At 43.5% G+C, this 22,777-nt stretch overlaps 1 protein-coding gene across 1 annotated transcript in view; it reads left to right on the forward strand.

Annotated features, from left to right (window-relative positions):
- Positions 1-22,777, forward strand: part of vps13b (vacuolar protein sorting 13 homolog B) — a 433,420-nt gene that overhangs the window by 218,236 nt on the left and 192,407 nt on the right. The window contains exons 23-28 of the mRNA XM_079241403.1: positions 5,146-5,380; positions 7,210-7,424; positions 12,984-13,187; positions 16,696-16,867; positions 18,021-18,135; positions 21,698-21,839. Coding sequence (XP_079097529.1) covers positions 5,146-5,380; positions 7,210-7,424; positions 12,984-13,187; positions 16,696-16,867; positions 18,021-18,135; positions 21,698-21,839 — 1,083 coding nt within the window. The remainder of the gene's footprint in view (positions 1-5,145; positions 5,381-7,209; positions 7,425-12,983; positions 13,188-16,695; positions 16,868-18,020; positions 18,136-21,697; positions 21,840-22,777) is intronic.

Raw genomic sequence — 22,777 nt, forward strand, 5'->3', positions numbered from 1 at the left:
CAGAACCAACTCCGCACACAACAGTAGTGCAGCATGATGTAACCCTGAAACCAGTGGTGTAGTGAACCCTCAAGAAGTGGATATACTCTCAATTTTTCACCCTTTTTTTTTTAAAAAACAGAAATAAGTAGCCCCAAAAAATTGACAAGTAAAACTACTCTATTTAATTTATCAGTATATCTGCTCCTTGTCACATAATTTCTGCTCTTTGTTTTCAGGGAGGCAGAGTTATGAAATGACTAAACCAGTACGACTGGAACACAGACTGGTGAGAGACAGGCTCATAGACATATATACATATATTTTTCATATGTCTATGTTTAGGCTAAAGTTAACGCAGCTGATGGCTAACTGGTTCAGGCTAAGCTTAGCTGAGCTGCTAGGTGACGTAGCTACATGTGTCGGGATGTTTGTAATTATAAAAGCAGCATCTCAGGGGTTTAGAAGTGGGTATACTCAATGCTGACTGAAAAAGAAGTGGTTATACTCCATGTACCCGCGTATACCCTGGACTACACCACTGCTTGTAGCTTCAGCATGGTCGTGTTATTAGCTTCACAGCTGTTGTACACGCCAAGACTCTCCAAACGTGGAAGGCATGGTGGCATGTCTGAGCGTAGCGCTTGTTTGCAGGGCGATAACTCAGATGTGTTCGCTTGAAGCCAAGATGGTGTTTGCTTGCTTTTCATTCCAAAACCTAATGGGCTCTTTTTCCTCTTTTATAATGACTAATGGTTGTTTGGTTAAGCGAATATGATCTGGATTTTTTTCTTTTAAATATTGTCTTTGTGTGTGTGTGTGTGTGTGTGTGTGTGTGAATATGCACGCACACATGATGAATGTGTGTGTATGCTTTTGTAAATGAATAAGTGTGTCATTTGAGCGTGTTTTCACAGTTAAAGTGCAGCACGTGCAGCCCCATGAGGAGTTGATTGGCTTCAGACCTTTTTCTTTTTTTTATTAAAAACTGAGATTTCCTGGTCAAAATTGAAAAGTGTTTTAACTTTTTTGAAGTATATTAATAAAGCGTGCTGTAAGTGATACACCCTGCCCCTGAGTACACACTCAGACACACAGTCACATTGTTGGTCAGTGTTTTCCCTGACTGAATGTGTCATTAGAGGTGGTAGGAAACCGAAGCACACGTCCCGCACTGATGACAGTTTAGTCACTTTGTTATCTTAAAGATTTTGTTTCACTTTGACAGGACATGATGTCATAGGACAAAAGAAATGAACAATTATGTCTCTTTGACTTGTCTCTTCCCCACCAAACCTTGTGTTGTTACATCCATGCACACCTGCTCCTCTGGACTCCTTCCAACCGGAGGCTTGAACCCAAATCTGGATTTGAGTCGTCTTCGTAACGTGGTTCATTCCCCATAAAAAATTCATTATCATGAGAAATGAATGTTTAGTTCAGGAGGACATTAAACAAGGAGGCTGCGCGCTCAGAGAGGTGCTGCACATCTCTTCCTGAGTCAAATGTTTTTTGAGGCAGAGTCATTTCCAAGGCTGTCGTCGTTTATGCTGCTGTTTTATTCCACATTACGCTGAACACATCTGAGGCTGAAGTTGTGTAATAGTTATTCCACACTGCAATTAGACCCTCTGGCTTTCAGCTTTCAGCTTTTTTTTTTTTTCTTCTCCTTTTTTAAAGCCCATTTTCTATTTTTAATTTCATTCCAGATTTTTCCATTTGCTGCATTTGGAAACGCTGCATTCCCACATGTCTACACTAACAGAAAATAAATTTCCATTTTCCGATTACAGCTAAAAATAACGTTGAGTTTGCTGAGCCATGTGAGTGGCTTGTGAACACACTAACACGCTGCACAATGTGGCCCTTTGCCGCCCAAGCATGTGACGGAGCGAAGCGGGTTTTAGGAAAGCCTGGCATGCCCGTCATTTTCCTGCCTAACAGGGAAGCCTCGATAGGCCGACATCGTCACACACACTGACTGCTTCCAGCTCGGTGTTTATTGGTTTGGAACAGAACTAATAAATATAATTATGTCGAATACAAATCACAAACTTGGACATCCTTATTTGAACTTTTACACCTCAAACACAAATCTCTCGTTTCCAGCTTTGAGCTTTAATCCTGACGTTTAATTGAACCTGTTGACATGAAGATGATTTCTTCTTCTCTTCTTTTTTCCCAGCTTCATGTTCCACAGTCTTGAATGTAAGAAGTGTTTTAGTTTGTTTACCTCGTCTTATTTATCCAGCTCCTTTCTGTCGTGTTTGTGCTCTCTGGTCCCAGCATCTCTACAGATTTTCCACTTTGTCCACCCTGAATGAGAGCAGGACCAAAGGACAGAGGCATGGAAGGACACAGGGATAAAGTTGGAGAGCAAGAGGAGAAGCTGTCAGTGGTTTTGGCAAAGGTCAAGATAGTGAGGCTTTGGGGACATTCTGACCTCAGAGTGTTTCTCTCTTGGATCTGTCAGCGCTGCTCTGCAGGGCCAATACCCCCCTTTCCCACCCTTTGTTGCCTCTCGGCTCTTCGTTTTGGTTCTGTAAATGTGTCTCTCTGCCTGTGTGCAAGTCACATCTCCAACATTAGAGCGCAGAGGTGAACTATGATGACTGTTAGATGGCTGTTAGCGGGGGCACATGGAGCATGGTGGAGTGTGGCCAGTCGGTTCCAACCTGCCAAGGGTGGTCTCCATGTTGATCTGTCAAGACTGCCTGGTGTTACAGGATTTGAGCATTTTCTTACATGAACTGTTGCACTTGCTCAAACAAGTGTGGCATATTTATTCCCTGATTGTCTGAGCACCATGTGTTTCGCTCCAGATGTAGATGAAATATTTCTAAACATTTTCTGTTATTAAAGTAACATATTTAGAGCATTGTGCAGCTTTGGCAGAGGCTTACTGCCTCTGAACACTTTCCATTTGTCATTATATTTTGATCTAACTCTAGCTTGTTGACCGTTTTGTGTCTTGGATACAGCTTCAGCCAGTAACCGTTGCCTCCAGGAGAAAGTATGGATTACAACAAGTAGACATGAGCACAATTTAATCCAGAGCTCCAATCAGAGCTGCACTTTTTCTCCTGCAGTCCTGCGCTGTCATCCGGCCTGTAAGATATGAATCAATAAATCCAGCATTTAGTCCTCGGCCTCCAGATTATCTCATCTGCTGTTGTCACAGAGTTGACCTGAAAACCTAATGTTGCTGTAATTTCTGCCCTCATATGGACTCGTGCACCGTTTCCAGTTTGCCTCACAGCATTACCGTTAGGAAGTCGACCAATATTTAGGTTCATGTTAGGCTGATGAATTATGCAGTAACTAGGGCTTTTTTACCAACGTCAGATGTACTGTTTTTGTCCAACTCTTAATTTTTTATGATAATATTGATTGATACGGATATGTTTGGAGCAAGTTGTGCCAAACAAACAAAAATATCTTAAAAACTATCCATAAAATCTCTTATATTTAGTCATTTTGAGTTAGAGGAGATTTAGTTAAAGTTTGATAGATAATACATGCCTATTGTGTAAAACTTATGTCATTAAAAAAGTAAAAATTGATCATTTCTGATATTGCATTTTAAGGTTGATGTCGGCTGATAATATCCGACATCTCTGGCAGTAACCAATCACAGCCTTTGGTGCGATCTTTGCAAGCAGTAGGAAAGTTTACACAACAAGAGCTGCATGTGTAAATAAAGTTATATTATTGCTAGGTCACCAGCACGTCATAAATAATGCGTGATAATTTTTTTTAATCCATGATAACCGAGATTAAATATCAGTAAATCCTTTGTCAAAACCTTTTGATGGTTATAAGTAGCTCCAACATAAGTCGATAGAATACTTTCTTAGTAAATAAATGTCAACAAAATGTAGTTTGCTACCAGGAAACATGCGCTTGTGACAGTCCAGTGTTCCTTTAGTATTTAATCAATGGAAACGTTCATCACTTAGACAATATTTTAAGTTTTTCTTGAGATTTTTGGACTGTGTAAGCTTGACTCCCAGGGGTGATAAATGGCGACAGATTTAGTCAACCATCATACCGAGCATGAAACCCAAATATATGACTGTAATAGGTTTTATGGAACCGCGGTTCTGCTTTCAAATGATCCGTTTGAAACAGTAAATGTTTACGTATCACTTTACTTTCTGTTTGTTATGTTTGTATTCTTTACATATCTGTACGTCTGGCAGTAATTGAGCTTAGCTCTTTTACTCAGGTATAATATGCAAATATTTGACTGAATTCCAGTGTGATTCTGCATTAGTTTAGTCCTGAAACAATTAGCCCTTCAGACTGTCAGCTGGTGTCAGATCAGTCAGTGACAGTTTTGCTTTTATTATTACAGCATTTATGAAGCATATATTCCAGAAATTTGTTCTGGTTAAGACTTTAAATGTAAATATTTAATGACATCATCGCCGTACTACTTGGTTTTTCCTTTCTGCGTCTCCCTTCGTGCTGGCTCGTTCGTTGTTTGAGCATCAGCCAGAAACACTGATCAGCTATTCTAATATTTAAGCTTCTTACAGTGACCACACTTTGACTTTTCTTTTGGCAAACTAATTAAATCAAGAATTAATGTGAGATAAATGTTTCTTTGTATATTCAAAACTTCCCTTTCTTTCTCTTTTTTTTCCCTGTACCGACTCATCTGTTGGCATCCGTTAAAGCTGAAAAACCTGGCCTCCATATACAAACCTGTTGTGTTTATGATAAAAGGAAAATACCTGAAGGCTGGGGAAGTCATGTGTAAATTTATAACAGAGGTTCTGTGTGTTCATTATAAACAAAACAGAAGTTAGGATATGATCATTTCCTTCATTAGAGAGAATTGGACATGAAATCCTTCAGCACAGTCTTGTGTGAGGATGACCTTCATACTTACCATGAGTTTATGATCAGTGTCAGTCATGCTGTAACTGCACATGAGGCGGACCATCCAGGAAAGTTTTAGAAAGCTCTTTGAGTATTTTCCAGTAACAACCAGTGTCGTACACACACTTATTCTTAGTCCCTTTCCATTGCAATGCACGTCTTACGATGAGCAGTGACCCTCCAGCCTGTGTGAAAATGACTCAGAGGCCGAGACCGCTTCATGGCCGGCAATCAGGTGACACTATATTTGCATCCCATCATTTTCTCTCCCTTTTCCAGTTGGAGCTCCAGTCCTGCTGCGTGTTCCTGCCGAATGACAGCATCCCCTCTCCGAGCACTATCATCTGCGGCGACATACCTGGCACCGTCCGGAGCTGGTACCACAACCAGGCCTCCATGCCGGGGACTTTGGTTGTCTGCCTGCCCCAGATCAGCGTCCTCAGCGCCGGACACAAGTACATGGAACCGCTGCAGGAGCTCCCCTTTGTTGTCTCAAAGCCCGTCTTAGAGGAAGGTAGGTTCTCATCCTAATGACGCGTACGCTTAGATTAGTGGGATTGAGATACTTGGAGACGAACACACTCCCAGACACACTGTGACCCCCAAACGACCTGATGTCAGAAAGATTGATTTGGAAGTTTAAATGAGAACCAATGATGGTGAGAGGTACATACGTTGGGTTAAAAATGGCAATCTTGGAAACTTAACTCCAATCGGTGGGAAAAAGCTCAGATTTTTCTTTAATTGATAATTAAAATGAATGGTTTAATAATAGCAGTAGGCTGTATAATGTGAATCTGTCATCATTATGGTCTTTTCAACACAGAGCAAACCTTTGACCCACCACTACTCATTTACCGTGACAAAAGACAAACAAACTTAAGCAGAGTGACTTTGAGAGATAGATCTTGAACATGTGGTGCGGCGAGCACACCTGGTCGAGTTGACACAAGCAACACTTAGAAGGACCAGCAGTGTTTTTGCTTTAGCAGGGGAAGAAAAGGAGGAGGGGGGTACTTTTTCTTTCCCTCCTTTAGACGTTCAGTGACATCAGCGTTGGACAAACATCAGAGGAGAGAGAAAAACAACAGCAGCAGCAGCGTTTTTATAGCGTCTATTAAGGCTTGTCGAGGTTCGACAAAGTGCTTTCACTCACACACACACTTTGATGCTTCTGATAAATGTTCCCACTCAGCAGCCACTTCGTCTGGTTCACCTGCCAGAACCACCCTAGACCCATTTTACCTTCAGAACCGTCTTGGTACCATGAGTCATCAAGGTGGAAACGTTCCTCAGACGTTTGATCCATGTTGACATGAAGCATCACATCCATGAGGAGAGTCCGGTTCCTGGGTTCCTGTTCTTAGCCGGCGCCTGGTGTGGTCTTCTGCTGCTTTAGACCGTCTGCTTCCAGGCTGGACCTGTTGTGTGTTCAGAGATGATGTTCTGCATATGTTGGTCAGAACCAGTGCTTACTGGACTTCCTGTTGTCTTTCCATCATCTCCAACCAGTCTGTCAAGTCTCCTCTGACATCAACCAGACGTTCTGGTCCAGACAACTGCTGCTCGCTGGATGTTTTCTCTTCTTCAGATCATCTCTGTAAACTCTGCAGATGGTTGTGTGTGAAAATCCCAGTAAACACTCAGACCAACAACACATTTACAGCTACTTAGATCCTCTTTCTAAGTCGTCTTCACCATGCCTACGCTGACATGAACTATACCTAATAAAGTGGCCAGTAGTGGTTAATGGTCGATCCCCAGTACACACTGGAAGTGGGATGTTTATGGCCTGTGTTGGCGATCAGGTTCCACCTTTCTTGGTTTTTTTTTTTTCTTGGTTACAGACTTAAAGCTGGGGTAGGTGATGTTGGGGCGCCCTTTCTTGGCTCCTCCCCTTCTGGTTTAGCTTCTTGTGTGATCCAAATTTTTTTTTAATAATCAATCAACAACTCCCTTTCGGTCCCATATAGACAATCAGGACAAGGAACCACTTCCTCCAGAGTAAAAACAAAATGTCTCAAGATTACCTACCCCGGCTTTAAAACTGCCCCTCAGTTTACAGTGTGTGTCTCTGAGACCCTCCTCCTGCTTATCAGGTAAAGACAGGTCATCATGGAGCTTTCTCATCACATACACAGTAATTCACTCAGTCCACCAAGTCCAGCTGATGGGTCACACATTCATTTTATATTCATAATATCTTTATGCTGCTTAGCTTGCATGCTTTACTTTGATGCTACATGATGTCTCTCTCCTCTAACTTGGCTTCTATTAAACGCTGAAAATAGTTTATTTTACATTTTCGTGACTTTTCCACATGTTGACATGTCCTTCCTCCAGGTGATGCTTTTCCATGGACAATAAGCCTGAACCAGTTCAGCATTTACACGTTGCTGGGACAGCAGCAGAGCCAGAGCCTGCTGGAGCCCATGGGATGTACCTCCACCCTGGCCATCACCTCCAAGCTGCAGGACAGCTCTGAAGGAAGACACTCCTTTGTGGTGTGCCTCCATGTTGATCTGCAGCCTGTCCACGCCAAGTGCTCCAACCCCCAGGTCAGCCAAAGAGTCCTGAAACTTGCAGAGTAGCAGTCATTAGAGTTGCAGGTGTATTTATAGAAATCATCTCTTTGTAAACATTTCTGCAGAACAGATGCAGAAAGCGCTGGCAGGAGGATCCTGCCTCTGTGTCACGTCCTAACGCACACTGACGGGCTCTAAATAAACCGTCTCATCTTCTTACTCTGCAGAGTTTTCATGAAAGTGGAAATGTAAACATGAGAGTGTTGCCTTGTTTGTTTTGGTTAAATGTTTAGAGGTCTTAGTAAAGAAGAGGGGAGGACTGGACTGAACTCATCGTTGTTTTATAATGTCTCATTATGTTTTAGTGACAGCATAATGAATACAGACAGACTGGGAACATGATTCTCTCCCCGTTAGGTCCCTGGGTATTTTCCACTCCATTATTACAACACTAATCATGTTTCTTCTTCTTTTTTTGCAATTGAATTATCAGTCATGAGCGAGTCTCCGATGTAAACACCTCGTTTGGGAGAACTTATGAGTGGTCACATGGTCAAACTCCCGCCACGGTGACGAGCCGCTCTGATACTGAGCAAAATTATTACAAAAACAAATGAACTTATTGATATGAGAAAGTGGAAAAGTTTCCCCGTGGACGTGCAGAATCACTCTGTTTTTAAGGTGAGCAGTCCACATCATGTCTGCTTTAATTACAACCGTCAGTGATGTTTCAGCTCAAATCTTTCACCTTTTTTTTTTTTTAGCTGTTTTATACAATCTGTTCCCCCTGTCTGGGGTGTGTTTACTGGAGGGGATTTAAAGACTAATGCAGTTTTAGTTTTACTGCAACTTTTTCACCAACTGCTGCAGGAGGAGGCTCAGTAATAATATGAACCTCACATTAATGTATATTTACCGCTTATGCAGGAGCCGCATCTAGAATGTCTTTTTTTCCACTTGTCCTGCCCAGCATCATAGCAGCAGGACGGCGGTCTGGCTGCTGTGTTGTGCAACAGGGTTGCTTTTCCATGTGGAGCTTTATGGATCCTGATCATTTAAATATTATTCTTTATTTTTACACTTTATTATTGATTAATTTACATATTAATGCTGGACAAGAAGGTGGGGGCAAAAGAAAAATAAAGCAAAGAGAAGAAAGAGAGAAAAAAACAGGGGACGAGGGGACACTAGACAGATGGAAACAGTATAGTTGTACGATGTAAACAGAGACATCCAGCTGCGACACCTGCAGGGAAACAGGACACCCCCTGCAGCATCTCCAAGACAAGAAAACCAACTATTATCAGGAGAAGTGAGGAAGAAAAAATGCATGTAGAAAGTTAAAGTAAAAGCATCATCAGCACACTGATTTTAAGACGTTTGTGCATTTAAGGTGCATGAATGAGGCTTCCAGGGTTGCTTTCTCCTGCCTTCAAAACTACATTTTTGTGACATTAAATCAGATTTTCCATTACATGTGATGAAATACTTTGTAGTTCAAGCAAGGCTATTTTTAGAAAGCAGTGTGAAGCCATCAAGCCCTCAAATGAACATTTTGGCATATTTTTAAAGCGCACTCTACATTCTGAATGGTTTTTACATGGTCTGATAACATAGTTGCAACATCAGGGAAGATACGAAGGTACGTGCATGTGTTTGAGAAGGAGATTCAGGGAAAGCAGCAAAGAACAAACCAGCACATGTAACCATGTTTGCATGCTCACACACTCACTAAGAAGGAAACATGAGACCATCTGGCTTATTAATTTTCTGCAAATGTTAATCTGTTTCATTTCAAAATGTTCATCTCACTCTTTTTACGTTATTGTTAGAAATTTCTTTAAAGTTGTGTGCTGTTTTACATGCACATCAAAGTTAAAATGATATAACTGTTTTTAGTGTATAAACTACCTTCAAACCAAGCAGCAACCTTCGGCGGGTAAAAGTAACACCTATGTGGAAATGCCTAAAACTGCAGTTCCACCCTCGTCCACTAGGGGCTCCAAAACAGAGTGAATCCCCATAGACTCCCATGTTAAAAAGACCAACTTTTTATAAGAAATAAACATGTTTACAGCAGAAATAAACATGTTTACAGCAGAAATAAACATGTTTACAGCAGAAATAAACATGTTTACAGCCTGGTTGAAAAATCCATTTTAGGTTTATAGGTCAGGTTTACCTTCATGACATCTGTGGGGGGAGTGGAGTTTTTTCTAGCTTGCCTATTTAAAAGTAATTTAATCTCAAAATTCTGCATATTTAGGGGCGTGTCCTTTTGATGGACAGGTACCCAATCTCCTGCTTCAAGTAAGAAGAATGTAGAACAACCGCGGTTTTTAGTTTGTCAATAACATGACCTCAGCTGACTTAGCTCCATTAGCTGGTTAGCTCCTGTTATCTCCAGGTTAGCTCGGTTAGCTCTTAGCTACAGAAAGCTCGGAGTTCGCTCGATGTCAATCATCCACCATGACGCTCGCAGGACCCCTCTCAGCTCCACTTCTTTGTCCATTTTTGTATTTTCTCGGCGACACGTTACGCATGCCCCTGCCAAGATGGCGATGGTAGGAACCGCCCACCGAGCTTCAATTCAACTCTTCAGAAACCTACGGGTGACGTCACGGAGGCTCCGTCCATCTTTTTATATACAGTCTATGGTCCAAACACATGCTGATTTAATACATTTGCATGTGTTTTATTGTACTACACTTAACGTGTCCAGCCTGTGAGCTTCTTTGGCTGAAAGTTGTACAACTTCAGCTTAACATGTCGACAGGGGATAATCCTCCAAACGTTATGCTGACTTCCCCAGCAGATGATAGGACGTCTGTATTTTCATCACATGTGACCTGTGTGTCTTTGTTTACACACAGAAACAATTAACAATGACTTAAGTCCCGACTCATCTTCTTTATTAGCTCGTTGTTCCAAGCAGGTATTTCATGTCAGATGAATCTGTTGATTCGGTGGAGTTGAAGAATTAAAAATGTGAAGAGGGAATGGCAGAGCAGTGGTTAGGAGACAAGAGATGCCAAAGACACATAAAGTTACACTAACAGTCTCGATTCAATTCAGTTCAATTCAGCTTTAATTGTATAGCGCCACTTCACAACAATGTCGTCACAGGGTACTTTACATACACATCATTTCAAGCCAGTCCATACATATCCTATAATAGAAACCAACTGATTGCATCGAGTCATGACTTGGATCCAGTCCCCCATCCTGAGCTGCACGAGGCGACAGTGGGAAGGAAAAAACTCCCCTTTAACAGGAAGAAAACCTCCGACAGAATCCGGCTCAGGGAGGGCAGCCATCTGCCTCGACTGGTTGGGGTGGAGACAACAGGAAAGACAGAACAACATGTACAAAGAGCAGGGCGGCAGAAGCAACATGAGCTCAGATCACAGTCCAAATGCTAAACCGAAGGTTATTCCTTAACCCGTCCCAGGTTCACGAAACACACACCCACCCCACTTCTCATCTACCCAACATCCTTCGTTCTCATGTTCCACACCTGCAGCTGACTGCAGTAGGCCATGTCGTGCTTTGTTGAAGTTTCAGTCCCAAAAAAGTCTCAGAAAAGAGCGCATGGTGCGCTGCCTCTCCTCCGAGCAGGACAGTTTGGCTGCATGTGTCGAACCTGACGGCGGCTGCAGCTCTACCTGGACATGAAATGGACTTGCACTGTCTTTTTATGGAAGCCTTCTAGCAGTGTCCACTCACAGGCGACATGTGCACCAGCAGGCAGTAGAAATCTGGTTTATATGCAGGCTTGTTTCTGTGTACCTATAAGCTTTAGAGACCCTCCACAGTGGGGGGTCTGAGTGACTGCGTAGCTGGCTGCAGAAACGAGGCATTTGAAATCCAGAAATTAGCTCATTGTGGAAGCGTATTGCTTTTCTCCCTTTCTTTCCTTCACTGCCCCTCCTGAACGTAGTGTGTTGAACGCATGAACAACTGAAAGCATCGCATCACATTCCCCTGCTCTCCCCTCATGTTTTCCACTCTTGTTGTTGGCTTTGTTGTTGTTTCAAGCCAAGACCTTATTTAATGTGAACACATGATAAATAGTTGAGAGCGCTTGACGGCAGGCCTTCAGTTTTTCCTAATTGTGGAGAGTTTTTCAGGGAAATTGATGACACAACTTAACTTTCCTCTGTGGGTGTTTCTTTGGGAGTTTTGTTCTTATGGATAACAGATTTGTACAGTGAAGCATGTGTATTCACATGCTGAGCTTTCCTAATAATGACCCTTTGAATAGAACAAAACTGCTGCATGTCACAGAGGAAGAAACGAGAACAGATAATAGTCTGTTTCCTGCTCATCTTTCTTTTCTTTGCACCTTTAAAGCGTCACATAACCACAAAGCTGTCACGTTGGATACCGGTAATGGGCTCAGAAGTGGGAGAACTCCTGAGTCCCAGTCAGGGCTTGGCAGACACTTGAGCCTGGTTTTAGAAACTGAAGCTAGTTGTGGTGCATTAGTTACATCAATATGTGTTTTATATTCAGATTATGTTCAGTCCCTTTGTCCTGCTCAGATGTTTGTGCTTAAAATTTATTTAATTTCTCTTTATATTAGACTAGATGTTTGAAACATTTACAGACAAATGAGTCATTTTTACCACCAAATACAACAAATAATCACAGTTTACAGTCATGTTACTCCTAAAAATGACTTACAATAAACAAAACTATTTACATTTTATAGCATTTTGTGTTTTATGGCAAAAGAAAATGCAAAGCCGGACACCATCAGAGTTCATCTCTGATCCTCTGAACAGTCCTGGTATTAATGAATGAATTTTACTGACCGGTTCGTTCACGGATTCTTTGTGAACAGACCTCACCATTTCCTGACCTGCAGCAGAAGTTGATCCACTTCTTTTTCCCTTATTTGCTGCGTCTTGGCTCTGAAGAAGTCTGTCAGCGTTACATTTCAAGTTATTTGCCAATTTCTCTGCAGAAATCAACATGTGCATCAGTCGGTAGGGTTAGCATGTAGCATAGATGAATCTGCACCTGGGAATTATCTCCCTTCTCCTCCAGAGCAGGAAGCTTCAAGCGCTGTGGGTTGCACAGTGGTTCTCAAGCTTTTTGACCCCAACCTCTAAGATAACACACCTTTAAGGTCAGGGGGGTCAAACTCCAGTCATCAAGCGCCATTATCCAGCAGGTTTTTGTTGTTTCCCTGCTGCAACTCACCTGATTCAAATCAAATGCATCCAACAGCTTCTGGTCAAGTGTTGGAGCATGGAGACAAGAAAAACCTCAAGTTTGACACCTGTCCTCATAATTTCAGGTTGGAAAACTGTCAGATCTTCATATAGAAAGAGGATAAAGTGGGTTGTTGTGGATTCAGTTCAGCTGCTGAGGTGACCGACATGAGGCCATGTCTTATATGATACAAAACTACGGTTAGAATTTTATCTGCATTACTGGTTCAATTTTCGCAGCACATAAATGTAAGTTACATATTTTTTTACAGGTAATTTGGGAACCCCTACATGACCTCCTGACCTCCATGGGGGTCCCAACCCCTATAGCGTTAAACCCCTTCATGGTTCTGTTGCTGCTGTCGCTCTGTAGGTTCAGCTTCTCTATGAGCTCCTCCTCAGCTGGACTTCCACGTGGGCACGTCTCCAGAGACATGGCATTCTGCGTCAGACCTCCAGCATGCCAGACCCCCCTGCTGGTGCTGCTCCATCCTCCCCAGTGCGCAGCAGCGCTGGCACGGCCCTGCCCGACACCAGCACCTGCAGCCCCTCTGCAGATTTCGGCTCCCCCACCGAGGTTTGTTTTTCTTTCATAACCACTCATTTCATTCAGTCAGGTCAGTGTTTTTAGGAGTTGCTTGTTTTCTTTTTTCTTTCTTTTTTTTGTTTAAACCAGACAAACATCTTGTGCAGATCAAGTTGGGAAAGAAGAAAAAAACAATGTTCCAGTGTGATATATCATGAAACGGATATTAATTTACTCGTATGCCTGAATTTGCAGTTTTTTTTGGTGTATATTCACTTAAGCACTCAGTTTTCTTTTTATTATCTTTGCTCACACACACACACACACACACACACACACACACACACATCCTCTGTATGTTGCTGCTTTCATGCTGCTACACACAGACTGAACCCTGCCAGCGCGCCGCTCACGTCATTCACACCTGATATCCGAGGCTTTGTTGTGTACACAGTCCTCGTGCTGATTTATGATGCTCAACATCGTTTTACTGTTACGAGTAGCTGAGTCACTGCTAACACATGCAATTTGTCAGAAATGTTTTGTTTTGGAAGGCTTTTTAAAGCTGGAAGTATCAGCGCTCATGCTTCCAGCATCATTTCCAACCGGAGCCAGTACCTCCGATAGGTTGGAGGATTTGGCTCCGTTTGATTCGACCAACTTGATTGAGTATAAACCAGCCTCTTCATTCAGGGGAAATAATAACCTGTATTTTTCACACTGTCAAACTGCAGCGGAGTGCTTCATGCAGCTGGATAGGAAGGACACATTCTTGCTTCAGCAGCGATTCCAGCCTGACATGGAGGGCTTGAACTCACCAGAGCTGCTTTGTGTGTTTGGGAGTTTATGATGTTATTCTTCTCACTTTGCTCAGACTGCAGCATTCTCTGACCCCCCAGCTCTATTTCAGCATTAAGGGAAAGCTGCACAGCCATTCTGAGAGCTCAGGAAGCAGAAACGTTTTACTCTTTCACATCACGGTGCGTCTGTGTTTGGATTTGATTCTGTGCCATCAGCATGGATGTTCTCGGCTCAGTTGTGGATGCACAGAGGCGACGGTGCTTCAGGTCTGCAGAGCGGTGGAGTCTGCAGGCTGCTCGGGCCCCTGACAGCCCACTTGTCACTGTTTACATCAATACAAACACTGGCAGAAGTGTTTAGTCCTCTGGGAAGCAAGGTGGTTGAGCAAGACTGCAAGAGCTGTTTGGATAAGTCTCAGCGGTGGTGGCAGCAGTCTCTCCCCATCAGCCTCACACCCCCACTCTCACTTTCTCTGGAGCTCCATTCAGCCCCCCCATCATCACAATACCCTTCTTCTTCTTCCCTCCTTTATAGCACAACACTTCCTGTTGTGTTATATTCGCAGGGATGCCTGAAAACATGATGGTTTCTCCTCTTTCTGCTGATTTGTGTCTTTCCATCTCGTTTCTTTCTCTGACTTCAGGGTTCCTTCTCTTTTTCCATCCTCCCACCTGTCCCTCTGTTTCTCTTCACATTCCTCTCATTTCGCTCCATTTCTCTTTGACGCCTCCTGACCTGCTGTTGTCGTCCAATGTTTGAGTCTCTCTGATGAGCAAAGACAAACGCTGCTGAGAAAATAAACCCGGATCCTCGGCCCGTTTATAGCACCGAGGCCCAGGAATTAAACTGTATACTTTACAACTTGGCTTGTGGAGGTGTGGGAAAATATCTGCCTCTCAGGATGTGTGTGATGGTTTGGGGCCCCGGTCTGGCAGCTTACATCACATCGACCCGCACCACCCCGTTTATTATTATTATTTATTCAATAAAATAAAGATTCTTATCAATATATTTATTTATTGTTTTATTTCCAGTTCATTTTTTTTCATATTGTGGTGTTTGTTAGAATTGTAATGAGTTAAATATTCATGAATCAAGAGAAGAAAACCCATTCTGTGGTTTTATTTCTGACTTTCACCCAACTGAGACGTGTTTAGATGGCTGTCAGATACTCATCATTGACCCTCATTAAAGCAGTTTGTCTGGGAACCAGCTGGAAATTGACAGCAGCTGTTCTGACTGGGAAGCGAGACCAGTTTGGTGTCCGACGGCGACGTGTAACGGCGCTTCCCACCACGCCAGCGGCTGGCTCCTGTTTCCACACACGACATTACTGAGCCTAATCCCACCGACCGGCCAGGACTGTAAACTAAACAGTCCTAACCACACACACACACGCACATGTGCACGCACACAGACACACAAACACTTTTTTGTTTTGACTTAATCTCAACAATAATTAGTCCCCAAATGACGGTTGACACTGAAATATCTCACCGAGACGGACTGAACACCATTACTGGTGGGCTCATATTACTGGCTACCAGTCACACACACACACACACACACCTACATGTACTGTTTGTTGCCATGGAAATGCATAATTCCATATAAGAGCAGATGCTACTTCAGTACAAAGTGATTCAGTCTCTCTGAAAACTGTAAAGAATATTTTTCATTCCACTGCAGTAGAAAAGTATTTGATATAAAATACAGACTTCAGTATCGTCCAGTTTATTTCAGTCCAATCGTCACACTTTTCTCACTGTGAGAGCCGTGTGTGTGTGTGTGTGTGTGTGGAGCACATGCTTTTCATCAGGGTCTAGCGGTCCCCAATCTATTTTTGAATCGGCATAATCCTTCATTTATTTATATTATTGTCATCCGCTGTTATTGTGCTCTGCTTTCAGCCACCCTCAAGTGTGTGATTAAATTAAATTAGCAAATTAGTGTGGGGCCCTCATGCCTCCCCCAGCTGTGGAAAGGGGACATAGTTTCCTCATCTGGATCCTCTTTAAGACACTGTAATCAGCGCTAGCAGCTGTGGGGTTTCTAATTGAGATGGTTGATAACCTCCTCACCAACCACAGCCAGGCTCAATCACCATGACACAATCTGTCATTACCACGGCGATGGGAGAAGCAGTGGAAAAAGTGAAGCCGTGCCATACCAAAGCAGCAATGTTTGCAGGCTTTTCTCCTGACGAGTCGGACGCAGAGATGCACGGGTGGAAAACAGGGAAATAAAATAAAATAAAATAAAAATGTCCCAAGCGCCGTCCTCAGCGCTGTCAGTGCCTTGCCAAATCTCTGGGAATGAGTTGAGAGCTCACAGAAGGCAACCTCTTCTACCGCATCCTGCTTGTATCCCCCCCCCCCACCGCCTCCGGTCTTAACTTCCCATTCTCTCCCAGGATGCAAGACGTGTGTGTCCTGCCACACTTGAGTGAAAAGAGGCCATGTGGGCGCTGGTGGCTCAGTTTGGGGTTAACACCAGTGACAGATTCACACAGCATTCACCCCCCGCCCCCCCCCCCCCCCCCCCCACATCGCTCTGCTCTGCTTACCAGACACTGATGTCATCCAGAGAAAAAAGCTCACTTGTTGATTGCGTTGCTATGGCTACGTGCACAGCGACAACACGTGCAAATATACACATCCACCAAACACACGCTTGGACACTTCCTCTAAAAGCAAACCTTTTCATTTACATCCAGGGTTCAGCTTTTTCCTCTGAAGCAGCTCTTTTCTGTCGTCAGGGCGACTCGGCGCCGGCCGGAGACGATGGTCCATTCGCTGACACGGTGACTCTGGAGCAGAAGACCAGCAGCATTGAGGGAACCAGCGGGAAGGTCAGCCTTTGGATGCAGTGGATGCTCCCCAAGGTCACGGTGGAGCTGTTTGCTCCTGACCCAGCAATGAGGAAGACAGGTACCCGAGCATCGACATCATCTTCGCTGCTTATTTTCTCCCTGAACACGGTGAGCGGGAATGCAGCTGCGGCAAAGCTGGGATGGAGGGAAAAGACAAATAAATGAACGGGTGATGAATCCCAAGCAATCGGCCGCTTTGTCCCCTTTGGATTTACTGGGCGATGAAAGGCTAGATCTACCTTTAATTGGTGGCTGTAATATTTAGCATCTGCCAACCAGATCAGCCAGCTCAAGGTCTTAAATAGTGGAAGTGGAATGTTCTGGAGGACCTCACAGAGATGGTTTGACTTAAAACACCCTGGATGGGATTTGGGCTTAATGTGTGCCATCTGAGTCTAGACGTGACCTTTTCTGTGTGCAACACATCAAGCTTTTTATTAAAAACAAAAATACCTCATTTTCAGGATTAGAAAGTCACACATGTAACTGCAGATAGACTTCTGTGATCTAACATGTTTTTCAGCAGTAAATAAGACTCGTTTCCAGTTCTCTGTTTGACTCATACATCAGCGCTCTGTCAGGAGTGTGTGTGTGTGTTTTACACACAATAAATGCCACAGTCTTTGTTTTTCTAATATTTATAAGCTGCCGAGGACCTCAACATTTCTCCCAGTCACCACAAGGCAACAGTGCAGCAGCCGTAGTTTGGCCTGCATGAAGCCCATTTTCCCAAACCGGTCTGTGACTGTGGGAGATTTTCAGTGGAAACAATGAGAGACCCAACAGAAACAGACTCGCTTTGCCTGGATTTTTCTGCACATGCAGAGTCACACAGGAAACCTGAGGATACACACACACAGCGGCATTTACATGATCACTATTATGCAACTGCAAATTCAGATCTGAATGTGTGCAGAGGCTTTGACTAGATTAGTCAAGAAATGTATTTAAATAGAGTAACAAACATCTGCAGCAGCTGGATCAGAGCCAAAGTCAAGACATGGACTGGGTCGCCTGCAGTGCACATCCTTTCCTACAGAAGTGAAACATCCTCTCCAGAGGTGCGAGTTCAACTATGCTGCCTGCTTGCCAAGTACAGCCGTAGCCCTACAGCAGGTTGAAACAAAAGCAGGAGACGCTTCTGACATCCCAGTGATGTGCATCTGAGCTGCTGTGAGATTGTTTGTTTGTTTGTTTGCTTGTTGTTTCAGAGATCTGTGTCATCAGCGAGCTGGAAGACCTGAGTGCCTCTGTAGACGTCCAAGATGTTTACACAAAGATCAAATGCAAAGTGGGCAGCTTCAACATCGACCACTGCCGATGCAGGTATGTGTCCTAACAACGGTCTCTTTATCCACACACACACACACACACACACACACACACACACACACACACTTCTCTAATCCTACAACCTACACAAACTTTATTCTGTGCACTCTCCTGCTTCTACCATTAATACTACAAACACACACTCGTATACAGTTTTTTAGAAGGGATGATCTGCTGCGTCTGCATGTTTCCATGCAGCCGTTATGGTGTTTACAGCAGACTAACAGACACACCGGACAGACAAACTCCTGCAGCCGAAGAGTTCACTCAGTCCATCGGTGATTTTCTTTCGCCAGCAGTTTGTGTCTGAATTCGTTGAAAGACAGGTGAGCACGTCATCGCAGGAGGAAAACTCTCCGTCTGACTGTAAATATGGCTAAAAATAAGCATTTTACACAGTAAATAAATCCATGTTTGTTTCTGCTGCCTTGGTCTCATTCCTCTGGACGCTGGGAGGTATTTCTCTGGTGGTGAGAGACCACTTAGCAGGATGCAGTTCCCGCTGTCTCGGTCTGAGGACATAATGAAACAGCAGTCAGTGCACGTTGCATCCAGCAGCGTGTTTGCGTGGCTTTTTCAGCTCCGCTTGCTTATTTTCCTGCATTTAATCCATCCGTTCCATCAAGCCAGACACCAAGAAGGAGTTGGAGCCCAACAGCACACATACCTGCACCCAACCCTGTCGTTAACAGTCACCACCAACACCATAATCGTTATTGATTCTGATTTGCCAGGTTTTAAAATCACCATAACTGGGTCCCAGGCATGTCAGTACAGGTCAGGCTGGGACTGAAGTGAGTCTCCTGGCTTTGAACCTGACTGTCTGACAGGCATTTTATAGACCACCTTGTTTTGGTGTAGCAGGCTAATTTATAATTCTGTCAGGCCACATGTGTTTCATATCGTAAATAGCATCAAGCTGAGTCAGGACAGCGTCGTCGTGTTAAGGAGTAAAGATGCTGTGGGTTATTATAGCATTCTGTTCTGATCTCCACAGGTGTGTGCCCGATTGCTTCTGAGACGGCGCCAACCCACAAACCTCTTCGTGAAACCTCTGTGCCTGCTTAAACAGATAATTACTCCATTTTCTCATTTCTAGGTGATTTCAGTGTGATGTGCATCATCATGGTCTCCGCACACTTTTACCAGACCACAGTTCTCTCTGGCAGATGGCGTTGTTATCCAAGCCAGGTTGCAGTCATGGCTGTTCAGGACGGCGCGGGGGACCTCGAGGCTCCTGGCTCACTCCAAACTTTATCACTCACTTCTACAAGCGAGCCCACCGCGAATGGAGTCCATATTAATCATTCTGAACAGATAATTGCTCGCTATTTCATCACCCAGCCCAGGTTATTTGTGTACAGAGGGTCCGATTAGATCAAGCTCCACAAAGAAAATGCATGGTCTGGTATTTGCTATGTCACTGCTGGAAAACGAATGGAGCATTAGATAGGAAGGCAAATATGTCAGTGAATTCCTGATTGTATCAGAATAAGTTAAAGACAAGAAAGGGTGGAGCAGGGAATAAAAATGTAGAAAGGAACCCATGAGGAATAGAAAATAGGTGGGTGTAGAACACTCCCTACATGAGGAGGTCAACCCGAGAGCAGAGCAGGGGTGTTTAAGGGTAACGCAAAAGCAAAAAGGTAAGAGGTGATTTAGTGTTCAACTCTGCCGGGATGTTTCCTGTTTCTCTGCAAGTAGAAAAGATCAGAAAGCTTCTTCCACTCCACGTTTTAGTCCAGTCTTCCTGGGTGTTGATTTAACTATTGTGTTTCGCAGAGATGCCCCCTGAGGATGAGTAGTGACACTTCTCCCTTTTGCTCTCCAAATTGAAGCTGATGTCTTCCAGCTGTTCCACAAACATCTGGGAGGGAAGGATGAGCGGTTGCGAGCACAGAAAGGGGAAAAAAGACAAGAAGAGGCGTACAAGTTGGTCGTTCTTACAGCTGTGGGTTGGAGGGTGGTCAGGGACAGGGTACAGATAGATTTCTATTCAGCTTTATTTGTACAGCGCCACTTCACAACAACGTTGTCTCAGGACACTTTACATACACATCATTTCAAGCCAGTCCATACATATCCTATAATAGAAACCAACTGATTGCATCGAGTCATGACTTGGATCCAATCCCCCATCCTGAGCTGCACGAGGCGACAGTGGAAAGGAAAAAACTCCCCTTTAACAGGAAGAAAACCTCCAGCAGAACCCGGCTCAGGGAGGGCAGCCATCTGCCTCGACTGGTTGGGGTGGAGACAACAGGAAAGACAGATCAACATGTACAACTGCACTTATTGCAGGCAGACCTGCGGAAAAAAGGAGAAATAAGTTAGAGACGGCAATATTGGCATATATTTTTACATTAGAGAAATAGAGCGAGGTACTTCTCAGTGCATCAGTAATGGTTGGCTAGACTACCCATATCTAGAAGAGCAATGAGCATAAAGATAGATGAAGAGATGATTGAGAGACTGAGGATGCAGATGATGTCTGATCTCTGCTGCATGAAACATTCCAGCAAACTGAAGTTTTTTATGTTGTGCTGCAAACCGAGTCAAATAATTTTGTGTTTAATCTTCGGTTTCTTCTTCGCAGCTCAGCTCTACGTCTTGTGGATGCTCCGATAAGAAGGATCCATCACAAAAAGCACAATAAAACATAACTAGATTAAATTATGATGAAGATAGAAGGTGCAGAGTTCTAACTTGTGTTGGGTTTAAAGTGATGCTCTCTGCCGCGGGGGCTGCAGTACTTGTTGTCCAGCATGTTTACTTTAAGCTTGGCCTTGCGTGTCTCTCCAGGCCCGGGCAGGGCTGGCGCTCTGGCAGCTATGAAGGACTCATCCTGCAGTGCAAGGAGACAGCTGTGGTGAGGCTCGCCAGCGTCCCAGAGCAGCCATAGCAGCCTAAGCCTTCTATTTACTGTCCTTTGCCACACTGCTGTTCCTAATCGAGGTTCCTCCTCTCTGCTCGTGCTGGACAGACAGGAGGTCTGGAAAACGTTGTGTTTGGCTGTAACACAAGGTCTAAACAAGTCCGATGTTTAGTACACCTTAAATCCAAACAGAATTCATGCCTAATTCTTTTTGTTTACACCTTTACACTCACCTGTCTGTCCAGTAAGACAGTCCTGAAATGAATCTGGTGACAACCGTTCTTCTTTGTGTGCTGGAGGAGATCATGGCATGAGCCTCCGGTGTCGGTAATGAAATCTTCATGTGGTGATGGTCTTATACTGGCACCCAGTGAGCATTCATTTCCCTTTTTTTATTATCTTAATGTACATCGGAGGTTTTAAAACCTCCAGATTTCTCTGTTTTGTTCAGATGGAAAGTATAAGACCATTCCTCAGTGCGGTGCCGCTTCCTACCGGTCTGATCAGTTTACTCTCCATCTAATTTTAACAAAACCATCTAACGTTTCATGCTTGTCTGGCTTTTCCTCCCTTCCTCTGTTTTTCCTGCCCCCCCCCCCATGACCCTCACTGTCCTTCTCTGCATCTACTACCCCCCCCCCCCCCCCCCCCCATATCTCCTTCCCCTCTTCTCACCTCCAGTATGGAGGAGGGTGTTCAGAGCTCGGGCAGCTGTGGAGGAGTGGTGCTGTCTTGCACTGACAAGCTGAACAGACGCACTGTGTTGGTTCGACCCGTCAGCAAGCAAGACTCTTTTAGCTACTTCTCTGGTTTTTTCCCCCCTGTAAGAATCCAGCTCTTCTCATTCTTCTTGTTTTTTAGTAATTTGTTATTATTATTAGTCTGATGAACATCCAGCAGCATGACTCAACGATTCTGTGAGCGACTCAGAGATCATTGATTTGGTTTTAATTGGTCGTATTTATAATTAGCTCCACGGCGGCTTAACGGCCACGTCTGAAGATCAGATGCCTTTTATTAACGTGGTTTTATGTATATTTCTGTACATACAGATCTGTAGATGGATGGATGGACAGACAGACTGAGCAGCAGAAATACAGACATATTTTCAGACATCATAAGAAAGTGACATATTGTGACATATGGTTAATAAGTATACATAAATAAGGAAACAAACTACATATAAAGGCAGGTTGAAAGTGGCAGTGGAAGAAAAAGTGTCCCGCCATAAAATTCACATAAAAAAACAGGAAATTTGAAGATAAATTATTAATCAGTGGTGATGAAGTCGACTGTTACTGGATGTTTTTGGAGACTTTACCTTGATATCTTTGATCAATTCCCCTGTCTTTTAATCTTAAATCATTTATTTTAATGAATAATTTCTTAATTTGACTTCATAGGTATCTAACTTTTCACTCTTGTTGCTGTGCAAATCAGTCTTTACATCTGAGATTAGCTTTTAAAAGTTAAAAAACTCATTTTTCTATTTGTCTATTTCACTAAAGAATGATTCAAGTTGAACGTAACGAGGGCTGATTTGCTGTTTCTTGCTGAATTACTGTGCAGAATATTAATTTGCTTTAAATGTTTATGTTTGGTTTTGTCTTTGTTTGGGTGAAGTCAAGTCTTCGTCTTAAAATGATGAAATCAGGTTATTTTTTCTGGTAGTTTTAATGCGAGCATTAATGAATGAATCACATCTTCTCCTGAACTCTTCTCCTGAGTTTAATCCATGTCAGTAAATCTGTGTTTTGAAAA

Source organism: Telmatherina bonti (genome assembly GCF_933228915.1).
Source record: "Telmatherina bonti genome assembly, chromosome: 5".
Classification (NCBI taxonomy): domain Eukaryota; kingdom Metazoa; phylum Chordata; class Actinopteri; order Atheriniformes; family Telmatherinidae; genus Telmatherina; species Telmatherina bonti.